Source organism: Arachis hypogaea, chromosome 20 (assembly GCF_003086295.3).
Source record: "Arachis hypogaea cultivar Tifrunner chromosome 20, arahy.Tifrunner.gnm2.J5K5, whole genome shotgun sequence".
NCBI lineage: Eukaryota > Viridiplantae > Streptophyta > Magnoliopsida > Fabales > Fabaceae > Arachis > Arachis hypogaea.
The window spans coordinates 8,321,946-8,339,291 of NC_092055.1; the positions used below are offsets into that span (position 1 = coordinate 8,321,946).

At 38.8% G+C, this 17,346-nt stretch overlaps 2 protein-coding genes across 2 annotated transcripts; both read right to left on the minus strand.

Moving 5' to 3' along the window:
• Nucleotides 1-3,397: 3,397 nt before the first annotated feature.
• LOC140182924 (uncharacterized) lies at nt 3,398-6,045 on the minus strand. The gene is made up of 3 exons (XM_072230896.1): nt 5,335-6,045; nt 5,158-5,238; nt 3,398-4,228 (listed from the first exon to the last, which is right to left on the minus strand). The coding sequence occupies exons 1-3, from the start codon at nt 6,043-6,045 to the stop codon at nt 3,398-3,400; spliced, it is 1,623 nt and encodes a 540-aa protein (XP_072086997.1).
• A 69-nt stretch (nt 6,046-6,114) lies between these two features.
• On the minus strand, nt 6,115-6,432 carry LOC140182925 (uncharacterized). Its single transcript, XM_072230897.1, has one exon. The coding sequence runs from the start codon at nt 6,430-6,432 to the stop codon at nt 6,115-6,117; it is 318 nt and encodes a 105-aa protein (XP_072086998.1).
• Nucleotides 6,433-17,346: the final 10,914 nt, after the last annotated feature.

The following is a 17,346-nucleotide window of genomic DNA, read 5'->3' on the forward strand; positions in this document are numbered from 1 at the left end:
TTTCGTAAGTATATCAGCAACTTGTTCTTGAGTTGAAATATTAGTTACAAACAATTTGCCTCTGCTGACATGATCCTTCACGAAGTATAGATCAAGTTCAAAATACCTAGACTTGCTGTGCAGAATTGGGTAGATGACTAGTCAGGTCTTCAATGTCACATTTAGCTCAAAAAGTAAATTCTGCACCCATACTAATTCAACTTGAGCTGCTGTCAGGGTTTTATATTCTGCTTCTGTGCTAGACTTTGAGGCTGCTTGTTGTTTATTACTTTTTCAAGCTATAAGATTTGATCCAAAATAGACACAACACCCTGTGATAGACTTTCTATCATCAACATTAGCTCCCCAATCTGCATCTGAAAAGGAAAGTAACCTCAAGCCAGTGTTTTTAGAAAATAATAATGTATCTCAGAATTCTCTTGATTACTTTCTATTGATTGACAGTTGGAGAATGCATAAATTGACAAATTTTGTGTACTGAATAGGCGATATCTGGTTTGGTCAGAGCCGCAATAGACCGATACAATTTTGGGTCATCAAACTGTTCTGAATCATTAATATGTAATTTTGTAGATGTAACCATCGAAGTGGTACAGTTTTCGATGTTGACATCTTTGTTTTATCTAACAAATCCTTGATATACTTCATTTGATGAAGAAAATCTAATTGTCACCTTGGTATGTAGCTTCCAGTCCAAGAAAATAGTTAAATTTTCCTAAATCTTTATGAGAAAAAATTGTATTGAGCTATTGAATCAAAGTCTTCAATTCATGTGAATTATCTCCTGTGAATAAAATATCATCTACATATGCTAGAAGAAGAGTAATAGAAGTTGCAGTTTTTCTAATGAAAAGAGATGGATCTGATTTAGTATTTTTAAATCCAAAATGAGAGAGAGTAAAAGCTAGAGTTAGGAACCAGGCCTTGGGTGTCTGTTTAAGACCATATATAGCCTTGTTAAGCTTGTAAACATGTGTGGAATCTTGTTGAATAAACCCCTGTGGCTACTTCATAAAAACTATTTCATGTAAAATACCATTAAGAAATGCATTATCAAAATCAAATTGTCTCACTTGCCAACCTTTATTAAGAGCTAAAGTGATAACAATATGAATAGTTTATGGCTCAACTACAGGACTAAATAAATTTGATCAAAATCAAAATCTTCTCTTTGGTGAAGTTTCTTTGCCACAAATCTGGCCTTATATCCAATTATTTGTCCTTGAGGGTTCTTTTTGAGTGCAAACACCCAGTTACTTTCTATTATAGTAAAATTAGGTGGTGGAGTTGTGAGAGTCCAAATTTGATATCTTTAAAGAGCCTTGTATTCTTGTTCTATAGCATGAGCCCAGTGGGGATGCTTGAGAGCTTCAGTAGCATTCTTAGGTATATGATATAGAAATTCAGTATCATCATCAACATTAATAATCACAGTTAGTGTAGATTTTATAGGTTTAATTGATTTAGATCTAATAATTATTTTATGTGTATTAGTTGGAGAAGGGGGTAGGGGTGGGAGTGGGAGAAGTTGAGTTGGTATAATTTGGGAAGGTAGTGACACTGGAAGGTTGAGTTGGTATAATTTGGAAATAGGAATATGGCCATGAGGGAGATTTTGAGTAATATGCTGCTATTTTGAAGAATTGATAGGTATTGTTTCTGATGTAGTGTGTACTATAGGTGTTAATGTTAAGGATGAGGCTTGTGTCATGTGTGTGGATGAGGACAATATATGAGAGTCAGAAGATGGGAGTTGAGGTTGTGTAATATGGAGGTGATCAATAGAATTAGTGTTAAAAAGGAATATTTATGACCTGCACAAAATCATTGTTAGTAGCCTTTGTTTGAGAAGTATTTTGATTAGTAGGGAACATGATAGAATATGAAAATTTCCTTTCATCAAAGAGAACATGCCTAACACCTATACTTGAAGTGTCTGAATATTATGTATATTCAAATGTAAAGGAAATCATCTCTTTATAGAGGATTTACAGAAATAGAAATAACTAGAAAATGGGAAATATACTAGCCTAAAATAAGGAAAGATTTCTAATCATAAAATCCCTAAAATAAGCTAAACTAAAACTGGAAAGGATATTATAATTAATTCTATTTATAGAAAAGATTCATGAAATAAATTAGGGATCTGATATTGATTTGATCTAGTTAACACTCCCCCTCAAGCTGGCTTGAAGATATCCTTCATTGACAGCTTGCTTATTATGCTATCAAAGGTCTTCTTGGGTAATCCTTTAGTTAGAACATCTGCCAATTGTTCCGTGGTCGGAATATATGGGATACAAATCTGTCCTCTCTCAATCTTTTCCTTTATAAAATGCTTGTCAACTTCAACATGTTTAGTTCTATCATGCAGAACTGGATTATGGGCAATAGAAATTGCAGATTTGTTGTCACAATACAACCTTATTAGTGGAGAAATGGGAACCTTTAGTTCTTATAGGATTTTCTCTACCCATAGTGTTTCACATATTCCATGAGCCACTGCTCTAAACTCAGCTTCTGCACTACTTCGTGCCACAACACTCTACTTTTTACTCCTCCAACTAACCAGGTTTCCTCCAACAAAGGTGCAATACCCAGATGTTAACCTTCTATCCATGACATTCCCAGCCCAATCTATATCTGTATAGGTTTCTACTTGAAGATGTCCATAGTTTTTGTAGAGTAACCCTTTCCCAGGCGACCCCTTCAAGTACCTTAGGATTCTAAAGACAGCATCCATGTGTTCTCAGCCAGATGAATGCATAAACTGGCTTACCATGCTCACAGCAAAGGCTATATCCAGGCGTGTATGGGATAAATAGATTAGCCTCTCCACTAAGCGCTGATATCTCTCTTTGTCCATTACATTTTCTGGTTCAGCTGGCTTCAATTTTAAGTTAGGCTCTATAGGTGTTTCAGCAGCTTTACAACCAAGTAATCCTGTCTCTTTTAAAAGATCTAGGATGTACTTTCGTTAGTTCATAAAAATGCCTTCCTTAGACCTTGCAAATTCAATTCCAAGGAAGTATTTTAATGAGCCAAGTTCTTTGATTTCAAAAGCTTTGGCAAGCTTTTCTTTTAAGTCTTTTAGCTCCAAGCTACCATCACCTGTCAGAATAATGTCATCCACATATACAATTAAGATGGCAATTTTATTAACTGCTGAATTTTTATAGAAAAGTGTATGGTCAGCTTGGCTTTGAGTATAACCAAGTCCCTTCACCACTATTCCAAGTCGTTCAAACCAAGCTCTTGGGGATTGTTTCAATCCATAGAGAGATTTCTTTAGTTTGCACACTTTATTCCTCCCTAGTTCAGTCTCAAATCCAGGTGGAAGTTTCATGAACACCTCTTCCTCTAGCTCTCCATTCAAGAAAGCATTCTTTACATCCAATTAATGTAAAGGCCAATTGTAATTCGCAGCAAGAGATAAGAGAATCCGCACAGAGTTGAGTTTAGAAACTGGAGCAAATGTCTCTCGATAATCTACTCCATAGGTTTGTGTAAATCCCCTAGCTACTAACCTAGCCTTATACCTCTCTATGCTTCCATCAGCATTGCACTTGATGTTGAAAACCCACCTGCAGCCAACCAATTTTGTATTCTGTGGAAGATCTACAATCTCCCAAGTTTCATTCTTCTTGAGTGCATGCCACTCTTCCATCACTGCTAATTTCCAATTAGGATCATCTAGTACTTCCTCCATATTCCTAGGCTCAAACAGATTTGTAATTTTAGAAGTAAAAGCTCGATGTTTTTGAGAGAGATTTTGGTAAGAGTCATAATTGGAAATAGGATGGTTGGTGCTGGTTTTGAGTACCTTTTTGGTGCAGGTTCTGGTTTCTTTCCTAAGGGCTATTGGCAAATTATTATTAGAAGTAGCAATATCAGATTTACCTGGAAGATCCTCAAGTACTATAGTTGGGCCGTCTTCCGGGTTTTCAGATTGGGTTGGTGCAGAGATGATGGGCTGGTCTCTATTCTTCTTGGGATATTTCCGAATATAACATCGAAGCTCCTTTTCTGATTGTGGTATTTCTTTTTCTGTTTGTGTTCCAACTAATTTTGGCACAATTTCAGAATTGATTTCCACATCTTTTTTGGTAATTATTTTAGAATTTGTTTGATCAGTGAAAGTTGTATCCTCAATATGTAAGATAGGAGTGGGTAAAGGTTCATGCAAAAAATTTCCTTCACTTAAACTCTCCCCCTGAAGAAATTTTTTCTGAAAAAATGTTTCATGTTCCAAAAAAGTAACATCCATGCTTACATGACATTTCTTTGTGTGTGGATTGAAACATTTATAACCCTTTTGACTTGGAGAATAGCCAATAAAAATACATTTTTCTGCCCTTGGATCAAGTTTACTTTGGGAGAAAGGTGTATACAAAAAAACAGTACAACCAAATACTTTTAAAGGTAAATCAGAATGCAACCTACATGCTGGAAAATTCTTTTTGAAAATATCCAACGGTGTGCAGTAATTTAACACACGCGTAGGCATTCGATTTATGAGATAGGCTGCTGTTAGGACAGCATCTCCCCATAAATACTTTGGAACATTACCCTCAAACATAATGGCACGTGCTACTTCAAGAAGATATTTATTCTTCCTTTCAGCAATGCCATTTTGTTGGGGTGTATTGGGGCATGTAGATTGATGTTGAATACCTTTTTTTTTTGAAAAAATTCATCAAGATTTTTGTTAAAGAATTCAGTACCATTATCACTTCTTAATATTGAAATTTTTGTGTCAAATTGAGTTTCTACCATTTTTGAAAAATACTGAAAAATTTTAGAAACCTCAGATTTTTCATGCATGAGATAGATCCAACATAGTCGTGTGTGGTCATCGATAAAAGTCACAAACCATTTCTTACCAAATTGAGTTGTTATTTTCGATGGACCCCATACATCACTATGAATCAATTGGAAAGGTTTAGATGCATGATAAGGTTGAGAGTAAAAAGGAACTCTATGACTCTTTGCACGAATACAACTTTCACATTTAAGTAAGGAAGAAGCAATATTCTTAAACAAACTTGGAAACAAATGTTTGAGATATGGAAAATTAGGGTGTCCTAGTCTATTGTGCCAGAGCATTATTTGGTCCTTTATAGGCATAGAACTAATACCACTAAATCCTTGACCTACTTTATCTTCCGAAATATCCTCAAAATGATAGAGCCCGTCCATCATCTTAGCACTGCCAATCATCTTCCCCGAGGTCCGGTCCTGAAAAATACCATGAGTGTCAAAGAATGTCACAGCACAATTGAAATCCTTGCAGATTTTACTAATAGAGAGAAGATTACAGGAAAGCTTTGGTACATGTAGGACATTTCTTAGGTCAATGTTTTTGGACAACTTAATGGTACCTTTTCCAGCAATGGATGAAAAACTACCATCAGCAACTCTAATTTTCTCATTTTCAAAAGAAGGAGAATAAGTTTTAAATAAAGGAGAGAGACTGGTCATATGGTCAGATGTACCTGAATCGACAATCCATGGTGCATTCAAGTTTGAGGTGCAGTTAAGGGACATAGGAATATTAAAATTACCTGTTTGAGCCAAAGAACCACTAGGAGTACTAGATAAAGAACTGGAATTTAACAGCCTTATGAGCTGCTCAACCTGTTCCTTACTCAAGGATGATTTTTCAGCCTCATGAGCACTTGGGGTAGCACGTATTTTGGGACCAAATTTGCTGCCTTTAAGATGTGCTGGTTTCCCATGAATCTTCCAGCAGGTTTCTCGGGTGTGACGAGGTTTATTGCAGTGGTCACACCAAAGATTGGAGGGATGCTTCTGATTTGATGAACTTTTAAGTGTAGCAGGTGCCACTAAGAGTGCATTAGACTCCAAAGTCTGTTCAGTCTTGCCTTTTCCCATCATCACAGCTCTACGAGTTTCCTCTCTTCTAACGTCAGCAAAAACTTCTCCAATTGAGGGTAGGATTGCTCTTCTAATAATTCTGCCACGAACTTCATCTAGCTCCACATTGAGGCCTGCAAGAAATTGAAATATCCTCCCTTCTTCCATTGTTTGTTGGTGGTGTTTGGCATCAGCGGCTGAAATCCACTTGTAGTTATTGAAGTGGTCAAGGTCCTGTCACACCTGCTTCAATGTGTGGAAATATTTGGTGACGTTGTCACTCCCTTGTTGAATTTCTCTAGCTTTTAGAGTAAGTTCATAAATCTGGGATTTATTCCCAAGATCAGAGTACATCTCCTTGACACTATCCCACAATTCTTTGGCAGTGGTATAGTACATATAGTTACTACTGATATCCTCCTCCATTGAGTTCACCAGCCATGTCATCACCATGGAATTTTCGGTATCCCACACATTATATTGTGTGTCAGTGACGTTAGGCTGGCTTCGCTCACCGGTGAGATATCCAATTTTTCCTCTTCCACGAATGTACATCTAAACTGATTGAGACCACCTAAGGTAGTTTGACCCATTGAGTTGAAATGTGGTGATCTGAAATGAATGGGAGTCACCACTAACTAGTACCCACTACTCAGATTTTAAATCTGATGGAGTAGGAGTGGTGTTCTCCTTTTGTTCATGATTAATGACTGAGAAACTATCAGCCATATCTACAAATCAGAGGCACAGTGCAGAGATTCTGCTCTGATACCCACTTGAAGTGTCTGAATATTATGTATATTCAAATGTACAGGAAATCATCTCTTTATAGAGGATTTACAGAAATAGAAATAACTAGAAAATGGGAAATATACTAGCCTAAAATAAGGAAAGATTTCTAATCATAAAATCCCTAAAAATAAGCTAAACTAAAACTGGAAAGGATATTATAATTAATTCTATTTACAGAAAAGATTCATGAAATAAATTAAGGATCTGATATTGATTTGATCTAGTTAACACCTATATAATCTACCATTTGAAGATAAACACTTATACCCTCTATGTTGACTATCATACCCAAAAATAAACATAACTGAGATCTATAATCCAATTTATGCTTGTTATATGGTTGGAGGCATGGATAACAAGCACAACCAAATACCTTGAGAGTAGTATAATCTGGTTCTTTATGATGCAAAACCTCAAATGGTGAAGAATTGTTCAAGAGAGGAGTTGGTAATCTATTAATAAGATGTACAGTAGTAATAAATGCATCTTCCCAAAACTTTAAAGTTAAACCAGCTATGGCCAAAAGAGATAATTCAATTTATGTGATATGCTTGTGTTTTCTTTTAACACTACCCTGCTGTTAGTATGTGTAAGGACAAGCTAGTCTATGTGAAATGCCACAATCCAAGAGAAAAGATCTAAAAGCATTTAATAAAAACTCAACTATGATCAATTTGTATAGATTTTGTTGTACATCCAGTTTGATTTTCAAGTAGTTTTTTGTAATTTTGAAATGTAACAAGACTCTCAGATTTATTAATAAATAAGGAAATACATGTATACTTAGTGCAAGTATCAACAAAACTGTCAAAACATATGTAAAACTTGTATCCATTTCTGGAAATAGATGGGGCTGGTCCCTGATTATCTATATAAACCAATTCTAAAGGTGTTAAGTAAACAGAGTTAGAGTCATCAAATGGCAATTTGTGCATTTTGGCCATAGAACAAAACAAATGGGGAAACAAATATATGCCATTTTTAGTTATTCCTTGTAGAAGAAAATTCTTGGTAACTTGATCATGAACAAGGTAGTGATTAGGCCAAAACTCAAAGAAAATTGAATTGTCAACTGCAAATTTAGAAACACTGAGAATATTCTGTGAAATTTGAGAAACTATCAAAAGATTATTCAATTTATATGTGAGATTAGTTTTAGAGTCATGTAACAGAGATGAACCTGACTTAGAGATGGCTATACCTTGTCCATTACCTATATAAAGTTGGTCTGAACCTGTTTGAGTTTTTGAAGGTTGTAAAAGATTTGAGGGATCAGCAGTGATATGATGAGAAGCTCCTGAATCAGCATACCATGGTGATTCATTCAACAAAGTTGGTGCATCAAGATAAGGTCTAGGTTGATGGAATAAGGGTGGAGGTGCAGGTGGAGGATGATTCGTAGATTGGATGGAAGAGATAACATTTGGAGATTCATAATTTTGGTCAAATCTGAAATAACAATTCCAAGCAGCATGACCTGGTCTATTGCAGATTTGACAAAAGAGCCTTGTATTATTGGAATTGAATCTTCCTCCTCTCTGAGAGAACCTTCCTCCTCTTCTTGTATTCATGCCTCTTTGGAAATTAGAAGCAAAAGAACTTGATGCTTGTGACAGATTAGCTAATGGAATCAAGTGTTGCAGTTTCTTGAATCTTTGGAGCATTTCTTAATAAGCAATAAGAAATGATTCTGTCTCTATGACAGTGACTTGTCCCATCTTAGACACGACAGATGAGATGAATCCTTGGTACTCCTCAGTTAATCCATCAAGGATTGCTTGAATATGATCATCATCTGGATAATGACTATCAATTGCAATTAATGAATCAACAAGAGTCTGAATTTTACCAATGTAATCTTTTGCTGATTTTTCATATTTGACAGATCTCAATTGAGATTTTACACTGTGAATTCGTGCCCTTGATGATGTTGTAAAGACTTCTTGAAGCTTCTCCCACATATCATAGAAGATTTTGCATTTTACCACTTTGTTTTTGAAATTGGTATTGATAGAAGCAAGAAGCCATGTTTGTAGAGAAATATCTTGCAACTTCCATTCTTTATAATCTTCAGATTCAATCTTTCCTGGTTAGAGACATCAGTAGGATCAGTGAATTGTTGAGGAACTTTATCCTTGTGAAAATGATCTTCAAGATTTTGAGATTCAACTGTAATGGTGACTGAATGGTGCCATGGGATAAAATTATTTGCATCCAATTCGTCTGTGATGACTGAAAGGTAGTACTTGGAAGATGATGCAGTGAAATTGAGGATCATAGCCATGGTGTTACCCTTTTGCTCTTGATACCATGTGAAGTTTACCCAATATGAGTTGATTAGATTAATGCAGCAAATAACTAAGATGAATTCTGCAGCAAGATGTTAGGCTAGCTGAGATATGAGTGCAGAGAAGAAGTGATTGAGTAATATTTTATGACTAGAATTGATAGGAATGAATTATATCCATTGACTACACCATAGACCTTATATATATATCGCTATAAGACTAACTACTTTTTGTTATTGAACTAGAACACTAACTAATCAAGCTTTCTCCTGTTTGCTTGTTGTACGTTCTATAATCTTTAGTGATTCTGGATTCTCTTCTTTATGTCTTGACCTTTTCTCTTTACAGTCCTAGTATGTTAATTTTCCTAAATATTTTTCGCTTAGTTTTTTTTTTATTATCTAGCATTTTCGCATATAAAATGTCACTTTATATATTATATTTCACTCATTCAATGTGGCATAAGTGCATTACTTGATATATAAATTGTCATATTTTCTCTAACCTCAATGTCAATAAGTCAAAGCTCAATGGATTTGGAATTAAGGAATCGAGATAATTTTTTTGAAATAATAAAACTTATAGTGTTCTGATCCAGCTCAATAAGGGCCGGAGGTCCACCCGACCTACTCCCGAACTTGGCGGGTCCCCGACCCATTCGAACTAACTCGCCTCTCGTGAGGTCATTCCCAGTGAGAGTCTGGACAGCTGGTGAATGGTTCCAGACACAGGGGCCCAAACGAAAAGGCCCACCCAATGACTATAGATAAAGAGAAGGGGACCTAGACCTACTCCTCCCCCAGGTACGTCAACCTTTTACCCTAATGAGCTGCCTCATTATACGAACACTTACTTTAACATCGGAGTGTCCTTACAGGTGGCCCCACCCGCCGACCTACCGACAATCGTGGCCGTACTTCCCCTCGACCAGCTTGTGCCCAGGTCCAGATCTCTTACATCCCTCTGTTGCTCACACCTAACTGTCCAACCGACCATCCATCCCAGCGAGTAACTGAACATTGGCACCGTCTGTGGGGACCTGACATGAGCATGGAGCCTATCCTTCGTATGGAGAAAGTATGAGAGGAGGGAGGAGCTACCAGGCGTCCAGGGGGCCGCCTTAAGAGTAGAGTAAGCTCAGAAACCTCCCAGGAACGTCGAAGGACCCCCCTCTCACCAAGGAGACTCCCATGCCTGATCTCCGGAAAAGCACCCGTTTGGCGACACTGGCGGTGATAGCTCTCGAATCATGCAGGAGCTCAGCCACAAGGTCCAGAACTTGGAAAGAAAACTAACAGCAAGAGACCGCTACCATCCCGAGCATAGGCGGGACTTTCGCTCACGTTCATAGGTTTGTCCGAGCCTTTCACGCACTCGATCCCCGTCAAGAAGATCGAAAGATTGCCAACAAAGCACTAAGAGGGACGAGGGGCACAATCAAACTGATGCTCACTCCCTCACTTACACCCACAGCAGATCAGAAACCCGTGGAGAACGATGGGGAGATCGGAAGAAGAAATGGCGAGATCCCATCATAATGGGGCCACTCTTTTCCATCCATCCATCTTTAAGGTTCGGCTGCCAAAGAACTTCGACAAGCCAACGAACATGAGGTATGATGGAACTAAGGATCTATAAGAGCACTTAACAGCCTTTGAGGCCAGAATAAACTTGGAAGTCGTGGGTGATGCCTTTAGATATCGTGTGTTCCCGGTAACCTTGGCAGGACCGACGATTCGTTGGTTCAATTTCCTTCTGCTCCAATACGGCCTTTGCGAGTATCACGCAGAAGTTCCTGGCACAATTCACCACCTGAATCGCCGAAGCAAAACACACGATTAACTAGCTGGGAGTGACCTAACAGGTCGGCGAACCGACGAGAAAATACCTTGATTGATTTAATGATGAATGTCTGGAAATTGACGGCCTTACGAACTCGGTGGCCAGTTTGTGCCTGACTAACGGTCTGGTAAATGAGGACTTTAGGAAGCACCTTACCACCAGACCAGTCTGGACGATGTAGAAAATTCAAAACATGGCGAGGGAGTACATCATTGATGAGGAGGTTAGCCAAGAGGTAGCCGCCAACAAGCGACAGCTAACCAACCCGCCAGCTCGCTAGACCGGCAACGCCGAAAATCCAAGAGAAGTGTTGATAGAAGGGATATCTAGAAAATCGTTTCTCCGGGTGGGCAAGTTCACTAATTACACCTCCATTTACCGCCCTCATAGTTGAGGTCTACCAGCAGATCGCAGAGAAGGGTATCCTGGCCAAACTAAGGCAGTTAAAAGATAGGACTCAGGGAACAAAAATCTTTACTGTGATTATCACAAAGGCTTCGGGCACAAAATGCAGGACTATTTCGACTTGAAAGATGCGTTGGAACAGGCCATCTAGGAAGGAAAGTTAAGTGAGTTCTCATAATTCATCCGTGAACCAAGGAGGAGGGAGAGACAGCATTCCGAGGAAGATCGAAGTCGAACTGTGAAGCCAATGCAAGGTCCTCCTGAGAACCTGGACACAACTTCAACGGTGGTGGTAAATGTAGTTTTTGGAAGGAACACCCCACCTAAGTCAAGATCGGCGGCGAAGAAGGACGCCATGGTGTTTGCCATGTCTTTTGGAAACACCAAGATTCATCCCAGAGAACTCCCTGAGATATCGTTTGGCCCTGGGGATCGCTAATGTGACGACCTACCCAAGGACCCGCCAATGGTAACCACGACGAGGATCGGGACTGGTTTGGTCAAACAAATCTTGGTGGACACTGGGGCGGATTCGAAAATTATGTTCCAAAACATGTTCAATACCCTGGGGCTCAAAGAGAGCGACCTCAAGGACCACCGTCATGGGGCCGTAGGGTTGGGTGACAATTACATCAAGCCCAACGACTTTGTCATCCTTTCGATTTGCATAGGCTCCAGGGCGAGCAGAAAGTTAGCAAAGGCTGAGTTCATGGTCCTGAGGTATTCTATGGCGTATAACGTCATTCTTGAAAAGAGGACCATCAACGAACTGTCAAGCATTATTTGCACAAAGCTCCTTACAATGAAGTTCGTGGTGGATGACGGATCGGTGGGATTGATCCAGGGAGACTGGGGAACGGCGGTTGCTTGTGACAACGCTAGCTTAAAACTGAGGAAGAAATCAAAGGAGGCAGCTGGGGTGTTTTTGGCGAACCTCGATGCTAGAGTTGACGAGCGCCCTAGGCCTGAACTACAAGGAGACTTGGAGAAATTTCGAGTAGGGGATACAGAGGATAAGTTCATGTTCACGAACCGTGACCTCCCCCATGAATTAAAGGAACCTTTGATTGATGTTGTTAGAGTAAATGGAGACCTTTTCGCCTGGACTCCAGCCGACATGTCAGGGATAGACCCCGGGTTCATGTCACATCATCTTGCCGTAAAGCCAGAGGCCCAGCTGGTCGCACAGCGAAGAAGAAAGATGTCGTCAGAGAGAGCGGATGACGTAGCCAGGTAGACGGCTAACATGTTGGAAGCTGGCTTCATCAGGGAACTCGACTACTCCACATGGCTCTTAAATGTGGTGCTTGTAAAAAAGGCGAACGGGAAGTAGAGGATGTGTGTCGATTACTCAGATCTTAACAAGGTCTGTTGACGAGAGAGCTAGTGTCGATCTAGAATTTCTCAAACTGGAATATGTTCGTTGCAAGTATAGCTAAATCAACAACTAACTCTCAACATCAAAGTTTAGTATTTTCAAATACAAAATATGTAGACCGAGAGTCTTTCAACCTCGGGTCGTTCTCCCTAGGACGCAATTGGAAGTGTCTCTCTTTCGGTTGTGAGGAAAAGGGGGTTTTCAAGCAAGAAATGAAATATTAAAAGAACTAAGCGATAAAAGAACTAAGGAATGAGCAAAATTGTAATTAATGCATTTAAAGAGAAGATGAGGACAAAACTAGTGAAAATGCTATAAATGCAATAAAGAACCTTGACTTGGGAATGAAAGTCTAAGAATCCTATCATTGCCATAACCACAACTATGATAATTATGATGAGTCAATCTCGCCTAGTTAACCCCAACCATCTAGGAGTAAGTCAAGAAAGCATAATTGATCTTAATCCATAAGTCCTAACCAACTTACCAAACTAGTTGATAAAAGGCTAGCGTCAATGGAAACAAGAGTTGACTAACTACCCAAGAATTACCACTAAATGTGGGACATTATCACTCTAGTATCCTAGGAACTCAAATCCCAAGCCAAGGTGTGAAAATCTACTCAATTTCTAAGGTTGGCATTTTCACAAACACCTTGTGTGCATAAAACCAAAACATGGAAATTTGTAAAGTAAAATAGCAAACTAAAACCAACTATTCACAAAACCAAACATAAACAAACAATCAAGCATAAAAAAAGCATAAGATATAAAATTCATTAATCAAAACTTCAAGAAACTCAAAATTACAATTATAAACAAAGTAACTTGAACCAAAGGAAATGAAAATGAAGACAACGTAATCAAAGAGAAAATTGAGAGTACTTACAATTAAAGAAGCAAAATCCAAAAATCAAAGCTTGCTATAAAATGCTACAATGGAAATTGAAATGAAAACCTAAGAGAGCAATCTACTCTACACTACTCCTACTCCTAATGAAGCTTTTTACCTAATGAAAACTCAAGCTACAACCTAATGAATCCCCCTTCATATATGTTGAATTCTCCTTGATATAGCACCCCAATTCAGCATTTCTTCCTTCCAAAATGGGCCAAAAGGCCTCAGAAAATGCGCTGCATGTGTTTCATTAATGAAATCACGTGTTGGGTCCTATGCGGACGCACAGATGTGTGCGTCCGCACACTTTGCTGTTTTGGCTCCTGTGCGTACGCACAGGTACTTGTGTGCACGCACACTTGGCTGATTCGGTCTTGTGCGTACGCACGCTTGCTTGTGCGCCCGCACACCTTGCTGTGTGTGCTTTTCCTTGTTTTCTTCATGTTCTCTCTTTTGTACATGCTTTCTTCCACTTTTAGCTATTCATTCTTGCCTCTAAGGCCTGAAAACACTCAGCAACTATGTCATGGCATCAAATGGAATAAAAGTGGAATTAAATTGCTCATTTCAACCACAAAATTGCATGTTTTCACATTTAGGATCAAATTGGGGACAAAACACAAAAGTATGCTATTTTGGTGCTTAAGTGTGAGTTCATGTGCTAGAATCCATCCAATTTGAGTCAAAATACACCAACAAATATGGACTCATCAATTCCCCGACACTTAAACAATAGCATGTCCTCATGCTAAACCAACAAGGAAAATAATCAAGAGGGGTTCAACTTTTAAATGCAACTATCTATATGCATGCAAGTATACTATTTACTATCTACGTATCTATCTATAGTATCTATATGAAATTGGTGAAAAACAAACAATCAAACTCCCAAGCAAGTATGGACAAATGGGGTAAGGCAAAGAGATAATTCAATACAAGCAAAATCTAGAGAATTGATTCAACTCATCAAAAAGAAGCAACTTGCAAGAATGCATGATAAGAAGGTATGGAATCATAGAATTGAGTGATCGAACCCTCACTAGGTGTGTATGCACTCTAATCACTCGGTGTCTAGTGTTTCAATCACTCAAGTCTCCTCCTAATGAAGCTTTTAAGGATTTGCTTTTCATCTAATAATCAACAACCATGGATGCATGAATACAATTATCATGAGGACTTCATAGGTTTGTAATGGGGTTAGGGTTGAGATAGGATAAATATGGCTAAGTGGACTAATATGATTGAATCCTTGATTAGTTTAAGTATCCAACTCAACCTATATCAATCAAATTACAAAAAAATGCATTCTAACCACCCATTACTTCTTTTCACACACATTCATGCCTTAGTTTCTATTCAAAACACATATGCATTCCTTATTCATTTTTTTCTTTTTTTCTTCTCTTTGGGGAAACATTTGTCCCATTTTATTACTATATGTTTTTCTTTCATTTCATTTTTTTTTATGACAAATGCATATGGTTGAAGCAAATTGAAACGTGAATGTGCACCCATTTTTCAAATTTTTCAATAATTACCCAAAACAAAATTTTTCTCTACCAATGCTTCCCAAAATTTTTCCCCATACTTAAATGACACACACAGCTCGACCTAAGCTAATCAAAGATGCAATTCAAGGTAATTCATGGTTTTTCACTTAGGGTTGTGATGTGTTAACAATTAGAACAAAAGGGATTAAAAAGCTCAAGAGGGGTTAACAAGGGTAGATGCAAGGGTAAGTCCATATGGGTGTGTGAGTTTAATATCAAAAACGGCCTCAATTATGCTCAATGCAACTCAAAATATCAATTATTGGAAATAAAGAATCAAGCAAAACCGAGATTACAATATATAATCATAGAAGAGATATAACACTCAATGAACAAAATTAGTGGTTAAAAATGTGTAACCACTCATTAAAGCTCAAAAACTCACAAGGCATTTGTTCTTTACTCTTCTATGTTCCATGAAATCATTCAAGCAAGTGTAAAAATAATTTTCCAAATCAATTCAATAGAATGTCCTAAAACAAAATTCTTGGAAAATCCTTGTTAATTTTCACCAAAACTTATTTCCTATATGTATGTATGATGTGATGGATGCAAATTTTTCAAAATTTCTTAGTTCTTTTTCTAATTTTCAATAAGCAAAAAGTAACATGAACAATTAGGATCAAAATAAACTAGGCATATGCTATTCACATCATCCAATCACAATCCATATCTATACTATATACCAAGCAATATAAAGATGCAATATGTATATATATACCAAAATGAAAGTGCAATATTAAAGATAACTGAAAGCAAGCTAATATATATATATGCAAAAGTACTAAACAATAGTGCATAAGTGAAAATACTACAAATATCCGCAAAAAGACATAATAAAGCTTAAAGTAAACTAAATGACAAGTGTTAAGGAGAGAATGTTTACACCCAAAAATCGTAGAACCTCCCCCACACTTAAATCATGTACTGTCCTCAGTGCCAAAAGAATCAATCGGGGGGGGGGGGGAATCAACCATGAGAAGCTCCACCGTCAGATGGTGGTGGGTGGTGGTGACGCTAATAAACAATAATGGCGCGGGATGTCTCTGTGGTGGTCTCAACTGCCGGCTCCTCAACTCTAGGCTCTTCATCTCTCTGAACTACTACCTCCTTAACCGTGGGCTCCGCCGGTCTCCGCTCAGGTGTCTCGACTACCTGGCCAGCTTCAGCTGCTGGCCCCTCAGATGCAGGTTCCTCGGCCTCAGGCTCTGGTGTATCTGGAGGAGGTGGACCAGGGTCTCTATCCTCGAACTTTGCCACTATCTACTAGAAGCGACGAGCGTTGCGGTGCTCGTATCGGTGGACGGCCTGAAGGATCTCCCGACACAACTCATATGGTGTCTGGGGTCGGGGTGTGGGTGCGGGAGCTGTAGGAGGTGCTGAAGTCTCTGCTGCTGATGATGGAGGCTCAGTGGTCTTCCTCTTCATCTGCGGCGGTCTGTCGTAGTCGCCGTATGGTAGGAATGGCTGCTTACTGATGTAGACAGACGTCCGGTCTATTGGGCGTCTCTCTACTCCAGATAGAGCTGCTAATCTGGTGATCAATGATGGGAAGGGAATGTTGTATTTCTGCTGTTGGTTCACCTTCCACATTGACTCTCTGATAAGGGGAAGAACAGAGATCCTCTTCCCCTCCAGAATAGCCCACAGCAAAACTACCACATGGACTCTAATGTGCGTGGCATGCGTGCTCGGTAGAATGTAGTCAGCAATGATCTGCTGCCAGATCCTTGCCTCAGGGTTTAGGTCCGTGCACGCAATGCTTAATGGAACCACATTGTCTCCCTTACTGTACTCCCATCCGGCCTCAGGCAGGCCAATCTTTTCCAGGACCATATCCAATGACAGCTTGCCGGTTATCACGTCCTTCATTATTTGAGTATAAGCACCACAAGCCAGAGGAATATGCAGAATATCCAAGAGGGCCTCTAAAGTAGTATCAGAGGTGTCCAGTGTGACACCTCTTAGAAAAACAGTTGGGGCATCCCTCTTTAGGAAATTTGCGTAGAATTCTTTGACCTGGTGGTCATTGACTTCCACCGGATCGAATTCTATGAATTTTCAATGGTAAAAGCTTAATCTATTAAGGATCTAATCCACATATTTCTTAGGCAGGTTTAGCTTTCTCTCATAGTAAAAGGCTCATTTTTCCAGTTTCTTATATTGTTCTTGGGCTTTAGCGTTAATGAATGTGTCCGGTTGGTTACTCGGAGGCACAGGAGGAGGACGAGCCAAAGGATTGGCTTTCTCCTTTCCTTTGTGGGCCATCCTGAAAAAGACAAAAACAAAGTACAACTCAGGAGAAACAGATAAAAAT

Excerpts from the sequence above, each read along its gene's own strand:
- LOC140182924 (XM_072230896.1), bottom strand. The coding sequence starts at position 6,045 with ATGGAAGAAGGGAGGATATTTCAATTTCTTGCAGGCCTCAATGTGGAG. Across the intron at positions 5,239-5,334 it reads ACCTAAGAAATGTCCTACAT|GACCGGACCTCGGGGAAGAT; the intron begins GTACCAAAGCTT and ends GGTATTTTTCAG. Across the intron at positions 4,229-5,157 it reads AGGATATTTCGGAAGATAAA|AAAAAATTTCTTCAGGGGGA; the intron begins GTAGGTCAAGGA and ends ACATTTTTTCAG.
- LOC140182925 (XM_072230897.1), bottom strand. The coding sequence starts at position 6,432 with ATGTACATTCGTGGAAGAGGAAAAATTGGATATCTCACCGGTGAGCGA.